Source organism: Fringilla coelebs, assembly GCF_963513975.1.
Source record: "Fringilla coelebs genome assembly, chromosome: 6".
NCBI classification, from domain to species: domain Eukaryota; kingdom Metazoa; phylum Chordata; class Aves; order Passeriformes; family Fringillidae; genus Fringilla; species Fringilla coelebs.
The window spans coordinates 60,485,962-60,512,178 of NC_140034.1; the positions used below are offsets into that span (position 1 = coordinate 60,485,962).

At 43.0% G+C, this 26,217-nt stretch overlaps 1 protein-coding gene across 5 annotated transcripts in view; it reads left to right on the forward strand.

Annotated features, from left to right (window-relative positions):
• ANO1 (anoctamin 1) overlaps positions 1-26,217 on the forward strand; it is a 71,987-nt gene that overhangs the window by 24,144 nt on the left and 21,626 nt on the right. For 3 of the 5 annotated variants that reach the window (XM_084208222.1, XM_084208223.1, XM_084208221.1), the window contains exons 2-11: positions 7,007-7,185; positions 9,757-10,083; positions 12,437-12,535; positions 13,491-13,642; positions 14,905-14,959; positions 17,394-17,445; positions 20,505-20,560; positions 22,076-22,117; positions 25,157-25,221; positions 25,770-25,904. In XM_084208222.1, the coding sequence (XP_084064348.1) occupies positions 7,007-7,185; positions 9,757-10,083; positions 12,437-12,535; positions 13,491-13,642; positions 14,905-14,959; positions 17,394-17,445; positions 20,505-20,560; positions 22,076-22,117; positions 25,157-25,221; positions 25,770-25,904 (1,162 nt within the window). Of the gene's footprint in view, positions 1-7,006; positions 7,186-9,756; positions 10,084-12,436; positions 12,536-13,490; positions 13,643-14,904; positions 14,960-17,393; positions 17,446-19,946; positions 20,013-20,504; positions 20,561-22,075; positions 22,118-25,156; positions 25,222-25,769; positions 25,905-26,217 lie in introns of all 5 variants that reach the window. The other 2 variants (XM_084208224.1, XM_084208225.1) reach the window with 1 other exon arrangement.

Here is a 26,217-nt window from a genome sequence, read left to right on the forward strand (position 1 = left end):
AGGGAGATTCTTCCAACTACTGGTGGAACTTGCCCCTTTATTCTCTTATACTTGTGTTGTTCCAAGTTAAAACTGCAGGGCCGTGAAGAAAAGGAGAGTCAGGAGAGTCAAGCACAGAGCTGGGATTTCAGCTGGATATCTCCCACCCACATCACCCCACCACATCAGCTCCATCTACCTGGGCACACCCAAAAAATATATATAAGTAAGGTGGAGCTCTGCCCTGTAAAGCCCAGCCCCAGTGACTGCCTCTCTCAGCTCAAATGTGGAAAAACAACTCCTGAATGTGGTGCCTGTGGCCCCAACCCTCTTTATCAGGTGAGCAAAGCCTTCCAAGGCATCCATGACTGGGTTTTTGCAGCCCAAACGTCCTCCTGACTTTGCATGGAAATGTAAACAGCAGTGCAAATGTCTCAAGATTAGGAGTTTAAATGGGAAAGCTGAGGGATAAAGAGCAGCTCTCCCAGTCAGCACATGTGCCACGGCCTCAGCCCCAGGCTGCAGCCCATGACAGAGATTTTTAGAGTAAAACTGGTAATTTTTGCATCCTCATTTCCACATGTTTGGTGTAAAGAGGCATTTGTTACAGCCTGGTAAAGGAAAATATACATAATATTTTAAGTGTATCTAGATATCTTTTATATTTAGACTCTGGTGAGAGTTTGGGTATCCACTGTCCCATTAAATACCAATTCTCGCACCACAATCTGCTTTTTGTTAATTTTTTTCCTTCCATCTTACTGCTCCCATTGATAAAAACTGCCTTCCCTTGGAACATACAAGGAAAAAAACTGAGAATCATAACCCTACAAAACATATTTAATAGGATTCACAAAACATGGATTCAGTAGCTCTCCCATATCTGGTTTTGTTTTCACCATAACCTTGAGCAAAGTTTTAGTGCTGATCTTTGTGCAATAGCAGCAGAAGCAAATAATATTTTTCTGGTGCCTGGCAGAAGAAGAGTGCTTAATTTAGGTGTATAAGAAATATGTCTGAAAACAGATTTACTTAATAGACCATTAAATAGTTGTTGGTAGTTGTGGAGAAAAAAGTGAAATTTGCCTTGACATGGGAAGAGGGTTTGTGTGTTTTAATAAAATGTGAGATTTGACAGGGTCTAGAGAAACAGGCAGTAGTGTTATGGTTTCTTGTCATTTACATGCTGTTGAAAATGCCATTTCAATCAAAATGTTTGTTATCTTTAGAGGTTTTGGGTGGTTTTGCTCTTTGTTTTTACATTTCACAAGGTTTGTGTCAGATCAGGCCCGAGTTCAAGCCCAGGGCTGCATCCTGCAAATGGGGTAAATAAATCTTTTAAAACAAAAATAGGCAGGCATAAATAAAAAATGATGTCATAGCTATGTGTCCTTCTAACCTGCTTTGAATATGTTGCTGACAATAATAGATCAATAACTTTAAAGCTGCAGACAGCCTTCCAGGAAAGCTGCAGCCCCACTCCAGAGCCCCACCATTCTCAGTAGTGAGGAACAGAGCTAAGCCAGCTGATCATCCAAACAATCCTGCCAGGAGCCGAAGTTTTTCCACCCGTGTGACTCCTAAGCACTGGACACAAAGTGTCTGAATGGGCTCTGCCCTTCAGCATGGGTTGTCAGCGTCAGGTACATCAAGGTCACTCTGCTTTGGAAGTATTTCTCTTCTGCAAAGGAAACTGTTCGTGGAATCCAGGATTTATTTCACTGTTTGAGCTTTTTTTTTTTTTTTTTTAATGGATTGGGTCATAACATCGTACTTGATTCATTAAGGTAATAACCAGCACAGATGTAGGCTACAAGTTTTAAATAAATGGAAAAGCAAAGGAGATGGGCGAGTTCCAAAGTGTCCTACTTAGAGAAGATGAAAGAGGCAGGGTTCACCTTTCTGCATATGGAAGGGCAGGAGGTATCAACATGCCTGCATCCCTAAAAGGATGGGCAGGAGGAGGTATCAACACCCCTGAAAGGATGGGCAGGAGGAGGTATCCACACCCCTGAAAGCATGGGGAGGAGGTATCTGCATCCCTGAAAGGATGGACAGGAGGTGTCAACATTAAGTTTGCCCCAGGGGAGATGGGCTCCCTTTTTCTGCCAGACCAGTGATAGCTGCTGCCTCTCCACCAGCAGCACAGCTCGGGGCCACATCTGGCTGCTCACAGCTGGAGGGGCTAGGGGGAATTTAGATCCAGTTGTCCCCGATGTGGCGCTAATGAGCGCCCGATGTCAGGACTCCGAGCAGAGCAGAATTCGGGACGTGTGCGGGTGTTCTGGGAGAGCACGGCGGCTCTGTTGGTCCGGGGCCAGTGCCTCGTAAACAGGTGTCAGCATCCCAAAAAAAGAACTGCCCTCCCTGCCAGCAGCGGGTATCCTCGCTGGCATTCCAGCCTGCTGGCTGGCATTCCCGGGCACGGCTCCCCGGGCCGCAGGGCTGACCCGCGGGTCGGAACGAGCCCGGCTGGGCTGGGCTGGGCTGGGCTGGGCTGGGCTGGCACTCTGAGCCTGCTGGCCTGGCACTCTGAGCCTGCTGGCCTGGCCTTGCTCTTGCAGGGCTTTGGCCGCCAGATCTGACAGCCTTGGAGCGTATCAGGAGGTAGGGAAGGAAAAGGGGAAGAGATAAGCGAGTCGCTTGTGAGAATGATGGGTTTTTTCTTCTTAGGATTAACCTCTGACTTGGAATTTGGGAGATAACAGGCTGTGGAGAGCTGGGCGAGGGCGTGCTGAAGGAGGATCCTGCTGCTAGGGGGCAATATGTAGCAAGCAAAACCCCACTAAAGGAGTTTTATCTCAATATCTTATCTTTTCTTTAAGAAAAGAGCTTAAATCCAAAAGTTATCCAATGTATTGCACAAGCTAACATTTTTTTTCCATAGAAAGAGTATACTATAAACAAATACTCAACATTTACTTATAGGTTGTGTTTGTTTCTTTTGCCATATGTATATATATGTGTGCGTGACTTTCTTAATATGCTTCTTGTTACTTCCATGACTCTTAATTTTTCATTCTGAATTCTATCATATATAGAAAGCATTTATCATGCTTTATATAAAGCAAAAAGATAAGGATGTGGACATTTAAAAGCCTTGAATCACATGGTCTTGTAACTCTCCTGCTGCTTTCCCTCTTTAACTCAGAGGTCTTTGTGACTTTTTTTTGTTCTACCACTTTCTTAAACATAGTCTCTAAAAGTGAAAACAAGAGGAGACCAGGAAGAAAAGAAAAAGAAAACAAGGAAGGGCAGTTTCAGTGACATTATTGGTTTCAGGTGGAGCAGGGAAATGTTACTCGTTTGTTTAGATGTACTCATGCTGACTTGATGATGCTTATTTTAGAACTAGTGCAGGGTATTTCTTTAAGAGTTGCATTGTGTGAATGCAATCTTTAAATTCATTTTGATGACAAAAATACTTTTTGACAGGGAATATTCAGTGGCTGTGCATGGTTATGAGTATAATGTTAATGGTTGATTGAATCACAGAGAAAATACATTGGTTTCTACAGCAGGTTTTTGGTCCTGGTTCACCTGGTCATCAACATTCAGTGAAGAAGGATTGTCTGAATGAGGAAAGGTTGCAGCACAGTGTGCCAAATTTCAGTGGTGGAAAAGTGATCATTAATTAATTAGTGTTAATTTTTGCAAGATGAGGTTGGGAATTTTAACAGCTGCGACTGAAATTTGAACAGAGGAGGAAGTGGTTTCGAGTTGGAGGGATTTTTTTATTAGTTCAGTCTTGTTTCCCATATGGTTCAGAGTGAGAAACTCAAGCATGGGTTTGACTCTGTGCCCCAGAATATTAGGGGACTTCTGCTGACTCAGAATCCATGGGGTTTTGGGATTGGTTTTATGGCTGTGTTGAAATACATTGAGTGCTTCTTCAAGTCTTTGTTGTCATGTTTTCTGCTTAATAAATAGAAGAGAGTAGGTTAGTCAGCATTAGAAGGCAGCAAAGCCAGCAGTTTTCATAATGCTCACCTCTTTCAGCTCCCAACAAAGAGATTACAGTGCCAGGCTAGCTGAATTAGGACATTATTGTTCTTTTCAATACTCACCTTTCCTCATCTATCTTGCCATAAATAATTCTGAACGTGAATTAATTTTGATATTAAATTATTGTCCTTGTTTAATGTGATTAACATAAAATATTCATGGTTTTAACTCTTTGAAATGCTCTACTCCATGTAAAAAAGAAAAAGAGGTTTTATGTTCTACAACAGAAGGCTTTAACCTCTGCCAGATCAGCACAAGTGAACTGCTCGTAATCCCTGGGTGTTTGTAATTACCAAAGTGGTTTGGATGGCTTTACTTAGGATTAAATCCTGACATCATCCCTAAGTGCAGAAATCAAACTTGTTGTAATTAAGATTATATCAAGAAAGCTCTCACAGTTCACATATTTTCCAGTAGTAATAATAAACCAAAATTCTATGATTCATTGCCTACCTCAAGCACTTGTTCTTTCCAATATTGCCAGGCTACTGATGTGTAAACAGGAATGAAAATATCTCCTTGTGTTGGGGGGATTGTTTGGGCTTGCACAATGGTGCTGAATCATCTGAGCAGCTCTCCCTGCTCCGTACTGGGGCTTAACAAACTCTGCTTGGAAGTGCAGCTTCAGAGCACAGGGAGGTTGTTTGGGCTCAATGAAGCTTGTGATTTTCTTCTCTAAGCCTATTGTGTCCCAGTGGTGATTCCTTAACTAGCACTTTTCAGTTCACAGCTCCATTATTTAAATTCACAGTCAGTAAAATGTGCTTCTCTTCTCATACCTTCTGCAAAATTCGGAAATAACTGGGTTCTACTTAGTACATATGTGAAAAGGAGGGAAGAGAGGACTTTTACTGCACTTAATGCACTGTTTTTACAAGTTGTTTCCAGCATCCTTCCAGATAACAATGCAGGTTGTTGCAGTTATGGAGCTCCAAAAGTTGTATTATTTTATGAATATTTTGCAGCCACAGAATAAAGGCTTGAGTACACAGGATTCTGCAGCTGCCCACACTTGTTTCAATTCCCATTGTTCAGGGAGCCTGCCCATATGTGCCTGTGAGTGTTGGGAAAAAGAGACCATACACATGTAGGGAACGGATACAAACATTCCAGCTGCTCCCATGAGCCAGCAGACTTCTGGCTGGATCTCTAGATTACCCCCCAAAAAAAGCTCCTTGAGTTGTTACTACTTGCTGTTCAAGTAGCTCTCAGAGTTTGGTGATGCTGCCCTGAGATGTCACCAGTGGTGTCTGTTCTGCGACAACTGTTGGGGAATGTTAGACAAGAGCCAGGTCTGCAAAGGTGTGGGTGTTACAGGCTGTGCTCATGAATATGCAGAGGGTGATTGCTGCCCAGGTGTTGTGATGACGTTAATGAGCACTGGTGTTCCTGGGAAAGCAGTTTGGGGCAGCAGATTGCCCAGAACTGAAATGAACATCCACAAACTCGTGGTGCTGGCAAGCTCCAGAGGACAACTGCGAATTCCACAGAAGCATGGCTTTCATAACAGTAATGTTTACCTTGCTCTGATCAGCTCAGGACAGGTGCCAAGGCTTTGGTTGCATCCTCCTCCTCTGCCTTTTGCATGTTGTTATCCTTGCTGGCTCCTGCCTTGTTCCCAGGAAAAGCCTGATCAGAAGTGTAGTGATTATTGCAGTGCCTTCCCAACATTCAGATTGGGCCAGGTGTGGTCAAGCTCTGACCTTCTCCAGGGATGGATGGAGATTTATAGCTTCACTGGTTCCTTCCCCATTGTGTGATCACTCTTGTTAGAGAATTGAGATTTTTTTTTTTTAAATGTTTGGTTGTAATTTACCTTGTTGCAACTTGTGTCTGTAGCCTCTCACCCTTTTCTCATTCTTCACCTGTGAGAAGAATCTTGCCCTGCTGTGTCTGTACCTACTCAGTTGGTAGTTGAAGGCAGGAATGGGACCCCCATCATTTGCCTTCCCTCCTTTGGGCTGCATAAGTGGGGGACTTTTTTGGGTTTCCATTTTTCTAGCCTGTTAAGACCCCTTGAAGTGGCAGCCTGACCCTGCAGCTTATCAATCCTGCTCCTCTTTTTCACATCATCTGCAAATTTGCTGAGGGGTGGGGATTTTCTCTGTCTCTTCCCTCAACATTATCCCTGAAGTTCAACCAACCCAGACAGGGTAATTCAGTTTTCATGCTTTTTGTTGTTTGGGAAAGCTAATTTAGTATTCATAAATTCTACAATTCTTGCTTTATCTTCACTCTTTAGACAAGCAAGCCCTCCTCCTATGTGGTTTCAAAAAAAAAAAAAAAAGGTACAATGCTGCAGTATTTTATTTCACTGTCAAAATTAATAAAATCTTGGAACACTCTGCCTTCTATTGCTTGCTTAAGTGCCCATATGCAAACACCAGTTTGCATTCTGTAACTTATCTGGTTGCTCAGTTTGTAGTGAAACTTTTATTTTAAATCCTTTAGCCTATCTATATAGTTAAATAGGAAATGGAAGCAGTTCTGATGACTTTATCAGAAGCAGGTTGAGACAGAGAAACCCTCAGATTTTCAAGACTATGTAAATAAGAGTGGTTCAGTAAATGAGATGCAGGATGTAGGTACTTGAGGGAAAACCCTTGACTTAGTTTTTTATCATGAACAAGTTAAAGGAGGAAACACCTCCTGAAAAGGGAAAGGCACCATGGCACCTATCCTCACCAGCAGTTTTTCCCTTTCCCCCCTCCCCCTTTTTCCTTCTCTTGCCAAGAAATACAATCATTCCATGTGCCCACAGAGTAAAAACATCCTGCAACACCCATGCAGGATAAAAGTTAACTGAGCTCTCTTCCTCTGGAGGAGGAGGAGGAGACCCAGGTAGAGCTGAAGAGGGCTGAGGAAAGCTGAGAAGGGAGGAAGGGAGAAGGGGTGGGAGCCCTGTCCAAGGGCTCATTGGCAGGAGAGGGCAGGAACAGGATACGTTTCAGCTTTTGGGTGGCTCTGGGAGGAGCAAGTGGGGATTAAAGTGTCTTGATTAAATTGTTCCCTTCCTTCTCAGACGCAGACAGTGAGTTTCATGGGGTGGATTTTCTGCCAGAAGATCTCAGTGAGGCTCCGGAGGAGATAGGAATGAGGGTGAACAAGAAGTACTCCTGTCTGCCTGCTGAGGAGAAGGGCATCCACATCATCAACATCCGAGCCATCGAGGACATCGGCTACGACCAGCACGAGAGCACAGTGAGTAGCCACGGCCTGCTGGGTCACCACAGGCACGCTGCCCCTCAGCTTGTTTCTCATCCTTTCCACTCCCAGGATGCTCTGAAATCTCCTCCCTCCGTTTTCCCAAGGTGCTGGGAAGGATTGCCACCAGGCACAGCCCATGCTGATGTGGTGGGGGGTGTTCTTGGATGTGTGAGAGAGGGAAGCTGGTTTAACCTGTAGCATAAAAAGGGGCTGACTCTTCTCAGGGTAAGGAATCTGGCAATAAGGCTGTGCCAATCTTTACATCTTCTTGCCAGTGCAGAGAAGAACAGAAGAGAATGTCTAAATTTCATGCAAAAGGCATTGTTAACATAGAAAATATTAAACTGATCTTCTCCAGCACACAACAGAAATTAGATTTCCAGAGTCATTAATTGCTCCTCAGTTAAATTCTTTAACACAGATTATAAAAGGAAGTTAATAATATGAATACCCGGCATGATTATGACTTGGTTATGTAATTCAAACATAAAAAGAAGTTTATTTAGGTGGAGTGGGCTATACAACAGATTCACTGGAGAAAGAGGTACCAGAAAAAGCAACATGGGATTTATTGTGCTTGTGCTCAAAATTAGGATGGAGCATGGAGGAATGGTTCTGTCAGGGTTCTGTTAATGGTTCTGTTAAAATCGTCCTGCTGTGGTGAAACTGAAATGTCTTTTCTCTGTCTCATTCACAGCTGAAGAGACATGAGCTTTACATGGTCTAAGTCAATGCAACTCAATTTAAGCACAGCAGCATTGCAAGAGAATATCTGGCCCATGAGTATCTTTCAGCATTTATACCCCATCCTTAAAATAATCTGACCATTAATTTCTTTAAAACAGAACCAAGTTTTTTGGCTGCTTCCTGTTTGCTGTGGGATGTAGCTGTTCCCACATATAAGGGAATTTTTTGAGGCTTTAGTAGCCATAGTGGTGGCTCAGCCCAGTTTTTCAGAAACTGCTGTTTAATTAATTAGTAAGATCAACATTTTTTAAAAAAAATTAAACATAATCCAGTCAGTTGCCACTTGTTGATATTTTGTTTCTGAAGAAATTTGCATAAGTGAGTTGCCTGCTACAAGCCGACTGTCAGCTTGCTTTAAAAAAGTTCTGAATTCATAGGTGCGTGCCATTAGTCATAAAGCAATTGAAAAGTAATTGGTATTAATGGTCTTTTATATCAAAATTATGCTTATGAACTAAATGAGAATATCTAGCTAGGGCATAAACATTAACAGACTGCCCTGAAGAGTTTGACATGGCTAAATAACCTCCCCTGTTTTCATGGAATGGGGAATAGAGACAAGAGGACAATGAGTGAACTCCATGGTGGCTCCAAATGCTGCATTATTTTATTATATATTTATTAACTTGGTGTAAAGGGTTTAGGTTAAATGGAAAAGAGAGATGAGATCCTAAAGGAGAGAGAAGCAAAAAGCAAAGGCTATCTAAAATTACTTACATTTAGTGTTTTATGTATGAAATAAGCAAGTGTGCACATCCCAAATAGATTTTAACATTTTGCAACTGATGACCAATTGCTCTCTTTTGGAGCACAATTCCTTTTCCCTCCATGGAGGATGGACATTCTTCTATAAACTTAGAAGTGAGAAAAGTTCCCTGGTCACTGAAAAGCCACTTCTGTGTTGGGTATTTTTTGTGAAAACAAATGCCAGTTGCTAGTGAATTTTCTTCCTTTTTTTTTTTTTTTTTTTAAATTATGTGAATCTCCAAGGGTAGAATTATGAATTGTGCATGAGAACTGTTATAAAAGTAGCAATAAATTAATTGTTAGTACCTTTTGTTTATTTATTTGTTTGTTTCTACAGTTGCCCTGTGCAATTTTCAGATAAATGCTTGGAAATGAAATTGTGTTTTGAGTTGTACATTTCATGTATCTTGCAACACTTACCCAGCATTAACCCGGGCTGGGAATAAAGCCATTGCCACCATCAGATTGCATAGTGACATAGGTTTTATAAGTGGGAAAGAGAAGTGGTGAACTCAATAAGCAGTGACCCCACTTCCCTGGCCACTTTCCATGGCGTTTTTGGCCGTGCCGCAGGAGCAGCTGGCTCCCTTCAGTCTGTATCGAAGATGATCTCTTTCTCAGATGATATGGACTTGCAATGATAGATAAGAGAAGTGAGAAATGTTTCCACACGATATTAATCTATTTGTCAGAATTGCAGCATTGCAGATGTCATGGGTGGAAAAGGACAGATGATCTTAGCGGCGATTAACCCCCAAAGGAGAAAACCAAACCCAGCAAGTAGCTGACTTATGAACCAGTGTGCTGGTGATTAGATTAAATCCCAGTCATGCAATCTATTTATTTCTGGCCAATAAAATCCCAGCTGGCTATCAGTAAAATTAAAGGTGTTAACTTGCAAAAATTTTTGGAGTAAGTAGCATGGGGGGACTCCTCCCATCTGCTGGCTGTCTGGAGAGAGGGCATCGTGTGCTCCAGGCAAAAGGAGCTTTGAGAGGAGAGGATGGTCTGTCTGGTGTTTTGTTGGTCTGTGCATTCATTATTCTTCTCTCTTCTTCTCTCCACACACAGTTATTAAATTCCCTATCCAAAAACCCGGATGCTGACTGCAAATACGGGCTGTACTTCAGAGATGGCAAGAGGAAGGTGGACTACATCCTGGTTTACCACTACAAGAAGTCCTCGGCCGGGAGGACTCTGGCCAGGAGACCTCAGCAGAACGACGCCAGTGTCCGAAGCAGCAGGCAGGACCAGCCACTCCCTGGGAAGGGGGTGCAGCTGGAGATGGGGGACAGTGAGCCTCACATGGATTACCACGAGGACGACAAGAGGTTCCGCAGGGAGGAGTACGAGGGGAACCTCGTGGAGGCCGGGCTGGAGCTGGAACGCGATGAAGATGTAAGGATCCTTTTAAAAGGGTTAGAGAGGGTCATTGGTGGCCAGGTCCTGGGGGATGCTGAGCTGTCCCTGTGAGCCTGGCTCTGATCAAGTTTGCACAAGCTCAGCCCTTGCAGGATTTGACTGCCGTTCCGGCGGCCAGTGCCATCCTCACCCACTGATTTAGCTGGCTGCGCAGGAGTGTGCCATGGTGTTGTAAATGCCCTGATGAGGTGAAGCTTCCTGACTTTTCTTGGCCAGGATTTGTGGCACATGCACCATTGCAACACGGCTGCGTTGCGCTATCTGGAAGTGAGGCTTAAACTGCTCTGAACGCTAATCCCAGTTTGGTGGGTTTACAGTATGCAGTGGTTTGGATCCTCTGGTAATTCCAGCTATGAGCGGGGAAAAAAAATCAGATACAGACAGTGTCATCTTTATTCCTCAATATAGGCTTGAGGAAAATTAAATTAGTTCAGGAGGCTCTGGGTCCTGCTGGAGCACATGGGTCTGTGTTACAGTTTGCTCTTTCCATTCTTAGACATGAACAGTACAGCTTGTAACATCTTCCACCTGCACCCTGAAAACAGGATATTCTATTAAAAGCCCATTAGACTGTGTAAAAAATGATGTATGTGAAGTGCTGCCAGTGTGCGATTAGTAGAAATAGACACAGCAGTATTAATTTCAAAGAAAGCTGCTACAATTATCTGACCCAACCAATGTGCCCCAGACTCCTGAGAGAGAGGGTAAACATTTATGCTGGTTTTATTTACAGGATCTAAAAGCTGAGATCAACATTTCAACCAGGGAAGAGACTGCAAAAAAATAAATCAGTCACCTATTACTCACAAATTACAGGCATTTATATCTTTTATATATTATGTATATGTAATATATATACTTAACATGGTACAATGCAAGAAAAGCCCAAAACCTTTCCCCTCTCTGTCTAACAGTGAAAATCAGACTTGCTTTCTGTCCAGCTTGCAGGTTTCTGTAGCACAGAGGGAACTTGCCTGTGCCAAGTCATGGATATTGAAATCCTTTCCCAGATGGGAGGTGCCACCTATGACATGTAATATGATTTCAAATGATGCAGAAGGGCTCATGGGTCAAGACAGGACACAATAAAAGAAAGAGAACCCTGCCCTTTCAGTGCAAAACACTAAACCACATGAGATGAAAGTGTAGCGATGAAAGCAAGATGTGGGAATTTACATCGGCTTCCACAGCCAGCACATCCATGTAGGGGCAAAGATCTGCAATCACTTGGGCCTGACAAGCCACAAAACTGCATTGGAGACCTCACTGATTCCAAAAGAGCAAAGGCTTCTTAAGCAGATGGTGTTCATTAAACCACTTAAGCTCTCTTCAGTGAAATGGCTGGATGGTCACACACAAAGAGCTGCGGTCAGTGGCTCGATGTCCACAAATAATTGATTAAAACAAGGCAGAGTTGGACAGGGCTTGGGGCAACCTGGCCTGTCCATGGCAGGAGTGATGGAACTAGATGACCCCTGAGCTCCTTTCCAACCCAAACCATTCCATGGTCCTCTGAGTAATCAGTTTCTAGAAAGCCTGTGAGAACACAGCTATTTGAAAGCTAGTTATTGTAATAACTGAGTTGGTGCAGCAGCAGGGTTAGAAAGAGTAATTGAAGTTCATTTCCCTTCTGTTTGCTGAATGCCTCCTAGTTGGGTATCGTTTGTCCAGTGCCTTTGGAATGGCTGCTCCAGGGGGAGCAAACATGGGTGTATGTGGGGGTGCCAGGAGCAAATATCCATGTCAAGCCCTCTAGAACACAGCTCAGAATTACTGGGCTGCAGACAAGCCACTAATATTGCCATTCACTTCTGTCTTCCTTTTGCTCTGTTTGGTGGAGTTCTTCCTACTGGTTTTCCTAACTATGATGCTTCAATGGAGATATGCACATTTAATTCTGTGGCTGCTTCTCTGAGGTATGAGCAGCAGGGACTCTCTCAGCCCCAGCAATTGCAACACACTCACCAAATCACACCATTTTGGCTGGATGCCTCTGCTTCAAATTTAACTGGCTCAGCCTGTATTTGTGTCCACAGTCATTAGCTTTTATTTCCCAAACAGTTTTTATCTGTTTAACCTTGTGGTAATTGCTCTGGGAGACAATAGCATTTTTTGAGTCATGTTCTATAGCAGCTCAGCACAGTGAGGTGTTTGGTGTTTGTTCTGTTGTTAGAAACCAGCTCTCTCAAACAAATGAGATTTATCATGTTGGCCCTAATGGACTGTTTGTTCCTTAAATGTGTATGAATCACAAGGGGTAATGTATTTAATTTCCTCTCATCAGTAACGTTTTCCCCTACTTTTTTTTTTCTTTTTTTTTTTTTTTAAGACCAAAATCCATGGGATTGGATTTGTAAAAATACATGCACCATGGAATGTATTGTGTCGAGAGGCAGAATTCCTTAAGCTCAAGATGCCCACAAAAAAGGTGAGCCTTTATTTTCTTATGAAAGCATAGTTTAAACATATGTTCCTCTCAGAGCATCTTATAAATCCAGACTTCTCTTTCCACGAGCATTTTCAAAACAATTAACTGATGTGCACCAGAAATGAAAGCCACAAATGTACTTGCTTGGGGCAGCAGAGGGAAAAAGTGGAGGGAATAATGGAAATTAAGAATTTCCGGCTGCTACCACTGTCTGTAGATGATGAGAGGGATTTCATCCTCAGTGTGTTTTAAAAGAAGAGGTTTCAATTGATGGTGAAATTTCTGTGTGCCTTTTAGACATTTTTTTTCTCACTTGAAGACTGCTAAAACTGAACACAAGGATAGGATTTGTCTCGCTGGGTTTAGTGACTATTCATATACACAGTCAGTCATGTTTGCAGGAGCTGGGGCCACTCAACCACAAAATAAATTACCTTTCAGAATATTTGAAATATCATTAAAGGAATGACAGTGTATTTTCATCAATTCTAAATCACCTGTGATAGATAGATAGCTACCTGCTCAATGGGCACAGCTCAGAGATGGATTAATATTTAAACACAGACTAAGTGCAGGTCCCAGGCTGCACAAAGAAGTCCATAATGGAGCCAGAGACAGTCTCCAAGCCCAGCATCATTTATTACAACACTAAAACCACACTTTTGGTTTGGATTTCATATTAATCGCCATTATTGCCTCACTTACCGGGGATTTTAATCAGAAGCACAGTTACATAAAAAAGTCTGTTGTCATCCTGCGGTTCCCTAACCCTTGGTTTGACTTTCCCATCCCTTTCTTTCTGGATGATTTCAAGAATGTAAACTTCACTCCTCAATAGTTTATTGTGATATATTTATCTAATTGCTGGTTGCTTCTCTCAGTTCACTCTGACCTATGGATAACCAAAAAGCAGTAAAGTTTCACTGTTTGGTTTTTTTTCTCTTTGCCCCCTCAGATGTATCAGATCAACCAGACCCACGGCCTCCTGAAAAAGATTAATTCAGTGATTCAAAAAATAACGGAGCCCATCCAGCCCAAAGTAGCAGAGCACAAACCCCAGACGGTGAAGCGCCTCTCCTACCCCTTCTCCAGAGAGAAGCAGCACTTGTGAGTGAAAGCCTTCCCTGAATGTCCACAGGTTCCAGCCTCTCTGACAGCAGCTCAGGCACCAGAGAGTGATTGGGAACATGAGCACCAACACTTTGGTGGGCATTGCTGCAAAGAATATTTCCATTTTGCAGTAAATTTACTTCTTGGGGGAATTTTTTGTCTTGCTGTTGAGGAATGAATCTCTGCAGAGAAAACTCTGCGTGTTTTAGCTGCTGTTGCGGCACTTAATGTGCATCTGTATAACTCTACACTTCACCTGTTGGGCTGCCAAAAGGGGATTTATAATGTGATTTATAACAGTCTCTTCTCCACATTAAATAAAATGCTCAGTAAAACTTGTACCCAGAGATGTGGGTTGATAAATTTCAGAATAATTTCATATGTCTGGTGTGGGCAGCTGACACAGGTAGTGCCAACCAGGCCTTGCCTTTGAAGTGCTGTGAAGTCAGAGGTGGCTTTGCCATCAATCCCAGATCAGCAAGAACAGCTGTAAATGTGGGTGTAGGGAAAAAATCACGAGGTAGAGCCCAGCCAAAGCTTCTCCTGCCCTGGATTGCTCTGCTGCTGCTCTTCCCTGGCCAGCATCCCAGAGGAGTCACTTTGAAGGCCGTGTTTATGGATGTGCCAGCTGGAACAAACAGCAGTCCTAGGGCAGGATCTCTTCGCTGCACCCCCAGGGCTTTGAGTGTTTCATCCAGAGATGCAGAGCACTGATGGGCTCGGGCCAGGCAGTGTGTGTGACATCTTGGCCTGTCCTTGGGCTTGCAGGAAGTGTCTTTGTGTGTTGGCTGCATGTAGGGCATTCCTGGAGGTTCAGGGAAGGTCTAGAATGTGCTCCTGAGGGTGGACATGGATGGGCCTCACACTGTTTGCAGGTGGTTTTTCTAGGAACAGCACCTGTGTCTCTGCTGGATGAGGAAGGAAACGGAGGCCTCACAGGGAAAATTAAAGATTAGGAGGGGAAATTCAAGGCCAGCAGTGGTCAGGGATTCAACTTAAATGAGCATCAACACTCTCTTTTGTGCTGAAAAACCTATAGAGACGTAAAACCAGTGAAATGTATAAGCAGCCTGTTTTAATTGTGGAATTGTGGGAGTTGGGTTGGACTTGCTTTTTAACAGGGTTTCCACAAGCTGTTCTTTAATTTGAGCTCTGAGAGATCCCCAGGAGAAATGAAAATATTGAAGGGGTCAACAAGAACAGGAAATTACTGATTTTTTTTTTTTGACCTAATAGGCTTCCTTCTAATCTTTTAACAGATTTGATTTGTCTGACAAAGATTCCTTCTTTGACAGTAAAACCAGAAGCACTATAGTAAGTACTGCCTATAAATAATTTATGGTGGATATTGCCTCAGTCGTGGTGTTAACAGCTTTAGTGCAATGCCTGTTCAAGTTTATCTTTCTTAACCAAATGCCAAGGATCTCCTGTGCCATCAGGTACTGAAATGATTCCAGATTTAGTGCTGAGTAGTGTTTGATGCCAACAGGTTGCTGCCTTTTGGAAAATAATTTGGATCTTCTTTCTAGTTCATGGGTAATTTTCTTAGTAGAGATATCACCAGCTGGGAATGTTTAGATTTTGCCACTCATTCTGCCCACCAGCTGCCTGCACCCTCAAGGGGTTTAACTTTTTGTAACTATACATTGTTCTTTTTGCAAAATGCCGCTAAATATCCTGAGACAAATTCCAACAAAACAGCCAGGTATTTACAGGGAATATTATTTCGTTTTGGGGGGGAAATTCTCTGTAATGGTGGTATTGAAAGTATTGAGGTTGATGGCTTTTATCTGACTTACAAAACACAAAATAGAGCTGGAGAAGAAGGTGTAGCCTCATTTATAGCCACCAAAGGAGGAATTGAAAGGCCAGCTCGTGTGACATCCAGGGCAGCTGGAAGGGGCCATGCCAAGCAGCCCTGGCTGCAGCACATTTCAGAGGATAACAGGGACTCTTTGCCCCATTACACTGCTCCTAACTGGCGCCTTGGAATGTGACTGCCAGCATGCTTTTATCGTATATTTAACTTCAGCCTTTCGGGATGCCAAGTGGTTTCCAAAAGAGCTTATATCCCAGTCAGAGCTGCCTTTCATTGCTGTGGTGATAAGGGGTGTAAGATATCCAACTTCACTTTCCTGCTCTGAAGTTCCAGCTTATTCCACAGTGTAGTTCCCCACCAGCCTGAAGAGCAGGGGTTTGATGTGAGCACTGGTTATGGGGGTGAAGTGAGCTGGACTAGGGGAGGCAGATGAAGGAGCACAGAAATGGGGAAGAAAAAGACAAATATTGATTTGGTTTATTTGCAAATATAACATTTAACTTGAGATTGAGGGGGAAAAAAAGCCTGGCTTTTGTTTATAGGCTTTCTTTGATATGTCCAGATGTACAGGGAAAAAATCTTTTAAGTGCAAAGAACTCAACAAATAAAGAGTTCAAATTCATGACAAGCTGAGCAAGGCAGCAAGACAAAATGGCTCCATGGAACAAGAGAGTGAGCAAGACTGACTGGAAAATGGACTGAAGCAGGAGCTCAGAGCAGAGGCTGAGAGGAAAAGGAGGGACAAGGGGTTTTTAAACAACTGAAAGAACACTGGGCATATAAGAATAATGCTGGTTCTGTGCTGCTTTGTGTGAAATCCCTGCAAATCACCCAGTAATGAAGAACATATTGAATGTTTCCCAACATCATTTTATTCTGTGTGCATTGCTGTTTGTATTCTTCTTTCTTAAAGTTCTCCCCTGCCTTTCTCAAATGTATTTTTGAACCACAGTGCAAATATTGACCCTTCCACCTACTGCGAAATGAACAGGAATCTAGTCACTACCCATGAGTCTTTGATGAATAGAAACTAAGCCAAAGACCTTTTAGTTATTAAAAAAGAAAATAAAATAAATGTATTATATAACTGAAAATCTCTCTGTGACAGCCCTTTAATTCACTGGGGTTACAAGACGACAGACTTGTATGTAGACTTGGGATGAGCTGTGGGACTTGCCCTGGATGCCCTCGCTTGCTTCCTCCAGTGAATTGGGCAAGAGTCAAGTTAGCACACAGATTAGGGAGCTGGGAAACTGTCCCTAGCTCCGCTGACAGGCCAGGCAGGGGGCAGGAGGTGCCTTTGCTCCAGGTTTCCCTGTGCTGCCTGCCTGCCCTGCCAGAGAGCATTGCTGCACAGGAACGGCCAAAAGCTGAACCTTGTGGGCAGCCTGCTGCGCTGTGCAAAGGTTACTCGACAATAAGTGCAATAAATCCCAAAATAAATACATCTGTTTTGCCACTGAGGTCAGGCAGGCTCAGAGACGTTAAGGTCAGCCTGTGTTAGTCCAGTTTGATAAACGGCTGCGTGCTGTGTACACGCCGTGAGCCCAGAGCAGCTCCTTGGGATGGAGCCAGCCTGTGCCCTTGGAGGCCAGGGAAGAGCTGCTCCAGGTGGAAGAACACCCCTGAGCTCTAATCGATGGCTAACATGAGCAAAAATTGTATTTCTCTTGTGCCAGGGGCAGATGTAACCCTGTTTGCCCCCATCGGTTCTCCTGGTAGCTGACTATTTAGCTAAGCTTTTCTCTCCTGTACAGAAAACAGTACAGAGAGCTCTGAGCCCCGCTCTCCTGAACACCATGACTTTTATTAAAGAGTGATGACTTCATCCACATCTTGGTTTGGCCAATATTTGAGCTGTACACAAAAAGATTGTGCTTTTCTCTGGCGGTGTCTGAAGTAACCCTGTCTTTTCTTTTGCTTCTATAGGTTTATGAAATATTGAAAAGAACGACATGTACCAAAGCAAAATATAGCATGGGTAAGGAACTTTATTTAGCTTTAAGATCAATATCTTTTTCAGGTATTGAAAATAATTGTATGTTGTAAATGGCTGTGGAGTTTAGGTTTTCCCCCTGCTCTCTAATTCAATTTATGTGGATGTAATTGTTTTATTTGGAAATCTGATTCAATTTAGGCAGCTGTTTGACATTTTCTCAAATGTGAATTTATAGATTAAATTAAATGGTAAGTGACCATATAGCCCATGCAGATGTGACTTAGGATGTATGGTGACATAAGCCAGCAGATGAGATGTGCTCTGTGTTCTATACACCCTAAATGGATTGAAGGTATTTCTGTGAAATCCAATACCTGCAGTGAAAATCTGTGGCTTGGCCCATTTCATTCAAGCAGGAGCCCCACATTTTATAGTGGGATGGTTTTCCAGTGACTTGAGGGGAATGGTCTTGACTGGTGACTGTCCTGAGTGGAACTGAGATGAGCCCCCTGGAGCAGCCAGGGGCCAAGGCTTGCGCTGGAGCTGGGCACCTCAGCCCTCAGAGCAGGTGCTGCAAGTGAGGGGATGTGAAGTTTGTACTACCATGACCAAGAGTTTCAGGATTTCAGCCCTAGGGTTTGTGCTGTAAGAATTAAACTCTTAATAAAGATGAATTGCAAATCAGGCCACCTTGAAGATTTGTTGGCAGCTGATCCTGCTCAGCTGTTATACACTTTATTTTATACATGATACACAGATACACACTTGACTGTGGGACCAAAGTTAACAAATAGTTAATGGTACAGCCAAACAAATAAGGTGGAAGGGTGGATTCCCAAACAAAGTGAGAAAAGTGCGTAAACATGGAAGAAAATGTTTGGTAACTGTTGAAATCTGTTATGGCATGTATTTGCCTACAAGAAGTTAAATAAAACAATAGGAACTTGAATTACAGGTAGTTCTGTTCAATATTGACCCATCAGCTGCTTAGAAAGACATCAAATAATAGAAGAACAATTACGCCACAAATTATTTCCATGCTTTGACTTTTGTGTTGAAGTAACAACATACAATGCACAATTGTTGACTTCTAATATACACTAAAATTTGGTGTCCAGCCAGTATTAACAGAAGTGCTGTCCTCTGTAGCATGGGAAATTCAAATTATTCTGTGACTTTTGAGACCCTTTTTTAGTCTGGTGCTGGATCATTTTCACTGGAAATTACATCTTTGGACTCTTGAAAGGGGAAGGTCACACGGCTCAGTTTGAATTCTTGCCTTGGAGTTGATTTCTCAGTTGATTTTTTTTTTTTTTTTTGTGGTCTAGTAAATGGGAAGCACAGCAGAGATTAGTTGAATAGGGAAGACGCTCATGTATGGTAGAGTGTTAGGATTCCTGGATGGTCCTTCTACCTGAGACTGGCAAGGCCGCACCATATTGCTAATAAAAATGCCACCAGGCCAGCCCAGCAAAACTCAATCAGCTCCTTTGTGTTCCAGTGCTGGAATGCTGGGTTACAACCCAGCAGAGGTGGCAAACAGATTTAAACAAACACAGATAATGCTGCAGCACTGCTGCCCAGCAGGAAAAAAGCAGCTGCCCAGGGGAACACTGCAGCCTTTGTTATTTATTGGGAAAATTTTGTGAAAATGTGAATCTGGCTTCACTTTTAAATCCAGATCTGTAGTAGAAGGGGACTATGTAGCTCTTCTCACAGCCCTAGAAAAATCATTTATCTGCTCACCAGTTGTTTCTGCCAGGAGTGTGGAAACATTTGCAGACAATTCATAGATCTGCATAATCTTAAGTAGGGCTTTGAAAATTAATATCAGTATCTGCAAGATACTGAACTCTCCTGGAGCTGCTCCTCCAGCAGGTGATTAGTATCTTGAAAATATTAATGAACTTGAACAATCCTCATTTCAAGAGCAATCACAAATGACTCTACAGTGAGCTGGTTCCTAGTTCATAGTCACACCCAGTCCCACACGCTTTTCTTAGCCGTGAGCTGACAGGCAGCATGGAGCTCACCAGAACATCTAATTTTTCTTTTGTTTTTAAAAGTCTTTTCAAATCCTCCCCAATGCCAGTGGCCAGATTTATATAAATTTTGTTTTTCCGATTGGCATTAATCACCATTGCCCTGCACAAAGACAAGTGCTTGACTTAGCTCTGACTCAGCACCCAAAACTGGTTCATTCCATCCCCAAATGTATGTTCATGGACAACATGATGCCCCTAGGCATGGTGAACAGAATTGGAACTAGCTCTATTGAAGCCAGCAGCTGCAGGAGGAAAGAACATTAGGGAATTAATGAGCTACAGCCCTCCAAAGGCCCAGGTCCAGCCACCTTTGGGGGTGGTGCAGCACTCCTCCAAACTTCCACACCAACTCCTCCCTCTGGCCCCCAGTTAAGGAGTGACACCACCCCTGGGAAAGGCAGGACTCCTCCCAGTCCCTTGTGCCACAGACATTTAATAGATGAAGCACTAATTGCCTTCAGCCTCATGCATGTCACTAATAAACGGCTGTGTAAACAGGGAAAGGAGAGGGAAGAAAGAAGGAAACTGCCCTTTTAAATAAAAGACGAAAATGTGGTAAATATGGTAAGTATTACGCAAAGGTCTTCGCAAAGGCTTTCCCTACAATTTCTCTGATCAATCTGAAACCTGAATTCAAAACTTTGTGTGGGTGATGCGTGTGGATGTGGGTTTCCCTGTCCATCAATTCCAGCCATATTCTTGTGATCCAGCCTTCTGCTACACTTTCAAATCTTCAGGCTTGCCCTTAAATCAAACTGACTTTTCAGAAAATGTAATTTATTTTAATGACTAATTCCAAGTCATTGGCTTCTAATTCTTGATTCTCAGATATATATGACTTCCTCTTGCTCTCTGCAGTTTTCCATTTCATAAAATGAGTCATGTATAATAACCTATATGATTAAAAATGAAACTACATGGAAAGGAATGAGATGGCAGCAAAATCATTATCTGATCAAATGGCTGTTATTTTGAGGGAAATCTCCTGGAAGGATGATGAAGTGAGGCTGTCTAACCTTGAAATTATAAATAACTATTATGTCTTTATTTTTCAAGGGATCACCAGCCTGCTTGCCAATGGAGTTTACAGTGCTGCATATCCTCTGCATGACGTAAGTGATCTCGCAATATGTTTTACACGTCTGCTGTCTGTCACCAAGAAATCCCTCAAGTGTGACGTGTTGGTGGCATCATCCCAAACATGACTGACTTTCTTCTCACTTGTGTCATGACTGCAGTAACTTCTGCATGTTGTTTCCATCCCTCTGCTCGCTTTTAAGGAATTCTCCACTTCGGTTCTACCCACGATGATCAGAAATTTGAACTTAACATTAGAAGAGTTGTTACAGTGTTCATAAATTTGAATGTAACATTAGAAGAGATGTTACAGTGTTTTAGCAAATGAAATTCTCCTGTTGTTTCCTGACATTCTGCCCCCAAGATATCTGGCACCAGTGCCAGGAAACACATTTCTTACCAGGGCACCAAGTAGCTGGTTCCCTTGGCCACATCTGCCTGTGGAGGTGTCAGTAGCTGTGCATCTGTGCAACCAGGTAAAACCATAAGCAAGGATCTGATGGTGCATATTCCATGGGCTGGATGTGTCTGGAGACCTTCCTACTGATGAAATTTGCTTCTGAGCAGCTCAGTGAGCTGTCAAGAGTGTGTTCTGCTGTGGTGCTCATCAAGAGGGTCAGTGAGAGCTCAGGAATTCTGGTGGCACTCAGGACAAGCTAGGACCCCCATCCTGTCAGAGGTGCACAGAGCTGGGTGCTGGTGTCCTTCTGATTTAGAGGTTCAGGGTGAAACTTGAACTGACAAGCACACGCTCTTAGCCTGCAGAAAAGCTTGGCAGATGTCACAGGGGCTGGCTGTCACACTGCTCACGCCTGAGCTGAGTGTGAGTGTCCACTGTGGAGCCCAGTGCTGGTTTTCTGGCTTGGGATTTGAGGCTGAAGTGTGTCTTCCTGGTTTTCTGCTCCCCACACTCGCACTGGTTTTACACGGGACTGTGAAAGCTTTATCTTGGAGCACCCAAGAGCAGAGCAGCATCTTTCTCTGCCTGATGTTTGTCATACATGTCAGGGCTCTCAAACTACAGCAGGGCTGTGTAGAAATCAAGAAAGTAAGTTTAAATAAACTTCTCTTCCTGTTCTAGCCTCACATCTTTGGACAGCTGCTGATAGTCTTGTATAGAAGTTATTTATTGTCTTAGTTTGCTCAAAAAATAGCTCCAAATTAAAACCTCAAATCTAATCAACCCTGAGTGTTTGGAGAGTCTGGAGAGGGAGCAGCTCTCTCAGCTGGTTCCTTCTCTTTCCAGCGGACTGAGCTGAACCCCAAATACCATGGCAATACCGCATCCTTTCCCTGGACATTTTTAGGCCACCTTTATCACTTATTCATTCCTTTTCCCCCCATGACAGACACCATTGCTCTCTCCTAATGTGCCTGACGACAGAAGACAAAGTGTGCCGTGACAAATGGGCTCCTAAAATACAGCATTATTTTACAGATTGCTTTTTCTGGTTTTGATGCATTAAGTGAGTGGGAGACGTGGGTATGCAGGATCAGAGCAGTTCTTGGCACAAGCAGCTGGATGACGCAGATTTTCTCTCTCTTTAAAGGGTGACTATGAAGGTGAAAACGTGGAGCCCAATGACAGAAAAGTAAGTTGATGCACTGGGGGGTTTAACATATTCACAAGAATCCCAGTCTGAAGAGTGACCTGTTGGAATCTGGATGTTTTTGCCAAAATCCCACAGAAAATGCTGCAAAAAGGCACTAAACGCTTAGCAGTTTAAGAAAAAAAATGTGCTTTGCAGCATTTAAATTTGCCCAAATGTGGAAAGTAGTGTGGATATGTATGAAATACCCAGCTCAGTAAAGATACGTTTCATGCCACATTGGCAAGAATATTGATATATGTTCAGGTAATGTCATTTCAGCTCAGCTCTGATGAGAGCATGCTCAGTCATACTCTGCTGTCTGTATTGGGCAAAATCCTGCTTCATTCCATGGCATGAGGATCAGAATTGGAGGAGTGGGAGGCAGAGGCAGTTTATGCACATAAGCATGAAAGTGATTGGGAGAGATTAATATTGAATATTTTTTAGGAATAAGAGGTCCTCAGCAATGTTTTAATGTGTGCTCTGCAGCCAGAAGCTGTCCTGTGGGTGTACACTGAGGCATTGCATCACTTTTTGCTGAAGTTTTGTGGTTTTATTGTCTGTGTATGAAAAACATTTGTTCACTGTGGTAAAACAAATAGAAATTATCCTAAGGAAGTACTTTTCCTAAGGAAGTAGGAAGTAGTACTTTATAGTGGAAGTATGAGCAAAAAACCAAATTTTTCACCCTTTGTGGAAAGGCTGATTTCTTAAATTCAAAGCTCAGTAACTTCATCCTCCCCATCACACTTCCCCAAAGAAGGGTGGCTTTTGCATCAGTCAAAAACTGTGCATCAGACAAAAACTGAAGTGGAGAGGTGGCAACCAGCTCTCAGGAGGAGTTAATAAATTTGGGTGTTGTATATGCTGGGGTTTCAGCCTGACACTTTGCCTTTCCTGTTTGTTGCATGATTTTTTTCTCCAAAGAAATGCTGTGAACATTCAGGTCATAGGAAAAGCAGATTTAAAGACCTTCAGGCTTTATACATAAAAATAGGTTCCAAAAATTGACAGTGTGCTGGTCCTTCAGGTGCAAATGGCTCATCAAAAGGCAGTGAATGGTATTTTTCTCCCTCTATTGATTTGTGTTAAAAATACCACACATCTGTTTTTTCATTATTAAGCAACACATCACTCAACTAAAAATAGAATGAAAGTCTATGTTTTCTGAAAGTGTCCAGATTATCTTCTGCATTACTAACATCTCAAAGTTCACAAATTCACTAATTTCACAAGTTCATTGTATGTTTGGAAGTGTTTACCTTGGCTTTTGACTGTCAGTTCCATCAAATAATCTTTTGGTGTGTTTTGGCATGTCTCTTCTGGTTTCTTGAAGCTTTCTTTAATCTTATCCAGCACCAGACCAGGCCTGTGCCTTTTTTAACAAGAAAATTAAAGATTTGAGGCCTAGAAATGAAGTAAATATTTAGGTTTAGTGTGCTGATCTCCTCTAATCATGTCTTTGAAGCTGTGCTTTGAATATCAGGCTGATAAATGTCAGGATAAATGAGATAATTCATTTGTACTTTAGGCACAAATCTGGTTTCAAGTTGCATAAAACTAAAACATGGCACTGATGCAAAACCTCCTCAGCTTAGTGTTTTCCTGATATGGCTGACCAGCTTGGATCACAGAAAAGGAATCTAATTTCCAGCATAAACTTAGTTTTAAAGATTAAATTATATATATATATAGAGAGAGAGAGAGACAGAGAGAGAGAGAGAGAGAGAGAGATGGAAGGGGCTTATCTAATGCTGCATGCGGATGTTGAGGTGTCCCAAATCATTGCTTCCCAGACATAGGTAGTTGGCCTTAAACCTTTGGAAAGTATGGTTGAAAGAAACCTAAAGCAGAATAAAAATAAAATTTGCAACAATATTGCTGTTTAACAAAGGACTGCTGTTAAGTTTAAATTCCTGCCCTTACTGCTGTAAGGAAATTAATAATGATTAATGATTTTGGGTTGCAGAGGGGAAAACCTACATCCCGTTTACATTTTTGACGTCATATTTCTGTAAAAGCTAAGAAGTTGCTTTGTTGGTTTTTTGGGGTTTTTAATGAGTCAAGCCATTTGTATAAGTCCAGCGTTTCAGCTTGGAAATTCTCCATTAATGGTTTGGCAGGAGAATTCCAAAATTGCTGTAGGAACATGGTTTGCTCTGGGACTTCTCTGTGATCAAGTGTGAGCAGGAGGGATGGGCATGGGCAGTGGCCAGGCTCCGGTCTGCCCTTTTCTTCTTGCTGCATTTCACTGGAGACATGTAGGAGTTTGACATCTGTCAAGTTTCCCATGATAAAATAGCCTGGAGTTTAGGGAATAACATCCTGTTTGGTTGAGGAACAAGATTCATCCTGTTGCCCTCCCTGTACTGGTACTGGTTTCGGTCTTTGCTCCCCATTGAGTTTCATTTCTTGTTCACTCTGTTGGCTGAATTGAATGAGGGACGAAAGTGAGGTTTGAGAAGCACTATTTATACATTTTACAAAATAGAGGATAAGTTGAAGGTCTCAGAGGAACCTATTTTTGTGAGGCATTCAGTTTTGCAAATCAGTAACGGGGATCATTGTTTTCCTTGGCCCACATCCTGACAAAAAGGAAGAGTGGAAATCATCGGCTTCTTGTGGTTTAAAGCTGAAGAAAAAATTTAAATGCAGCCTTTGAGGCACCTCAGCCCAGCACCTCTTGCTGGAGGCTGAATTATAGTGAGATGGCCTGAGGTTGTGTCAGGGGAGGTTGAGCTTGGATGTCAGGAGAAGGTGGCTGTGCCTAGGGATCACAAAACCAGCACTGCTGCCCCTATCTCTGCCTAGGTGTCCATCAGTCCAGCTGCTGAAGAGCCTTTCAACGTGCTGGAGTCCATCTCTCTGTTGGAGTGTGCCAAACCACGACATTTACTTTTAATATTTAATTCAGGCTGCGTGTGTTGGCAGGACGCGGGCCGAAGCCCCGGCGTGGTGAGGCCTGCGGGGCCTGCGGCCCCAGGGCAGAACCCGGCGGCGCTTCAACTCTCACCTTTCTCGTGCCTTTCTGTCTTCCAGCTCCTGTGCGAGGAGTGGGCCAGCTATGGAGTGTTTTATAAATACCAGCCCATCGACCTGGTGAGGTGAGAGTTCAGCCCTGGCAGAGAGGAAGCTCTGCAGGGACGTTCGTGCCCTGTGCCCCTGGGGGGATGCTGCCCTCTGTGCCCCCTCACCCCGGGGGATTCCAGAGAATGGGAAATTCACTGGGAGAAAAGGAGCCTTCTGTGAGTTTAGAACGTGCTGATATATCCCACACAGAGTGAAAGCTCGCGGGGGAAATATTTTTAATTAATTTTGCTTGTTCATGATAAGACTTTCTGAGGAAAATGAGGCGCCTTTTGAAGAGGATTCACTCACAGAAGGTCCAAAGATACCGATTTGCACAACAGAAACACAGTGGGGCAAAAATGACCAGTGGGACAAACTTGTTTTCAGGGTGCCTGTATCTCTGGATAGACTCCAGGCATCATGAGAAAGAGAGTCCTCTGAGAAGAAAAAAATTCCCACAGGTCATCTTACTTTCTCCATGCCTAATCCAGATGTGATTCATAATTTTAGCCACGTTATATTTTAAGAAATAGGAAACATGTCTCTCTCATTTCTTTCTCTTTTTTTTCTAAATGTATTTCAGAAAATACTTTGGAGAGAAGATCGGGCTATATTTTGCCTGGCTGGGAGTTTATACACAAATGCTCATTCCAGCTTCAATTGTAGGGATTATTGTTTTCCTCTATGGCTGTGCAACTGTGGATGAGAATATACCCAGGTAATGGATGGATAAATAGATTCTGCTCTTGGAGGGCACTTCAAGCTCAAAGTTGCCTCGCTTTAGAAATATTTTGCCAGTAATATCTAGGCCAAGCACAGCTGAAATTGGGGTTTCTTGTTCCTGGGTTTTGTCCTGTGCCACCCACATCCCTTCACCCCAGTCCTCATTCCCATCTGTCCCAGCTGGCTGTTGCAGCAGGATGGTGTGCTCCTAAAACTCTCCATCCTCACGCTTCATCTTTTGGAAGCTGTGCTTCAAATGAATCCACCTCCACAGGCCCCCTGATCTCAGCTTCCAGTAAGGCACAGAG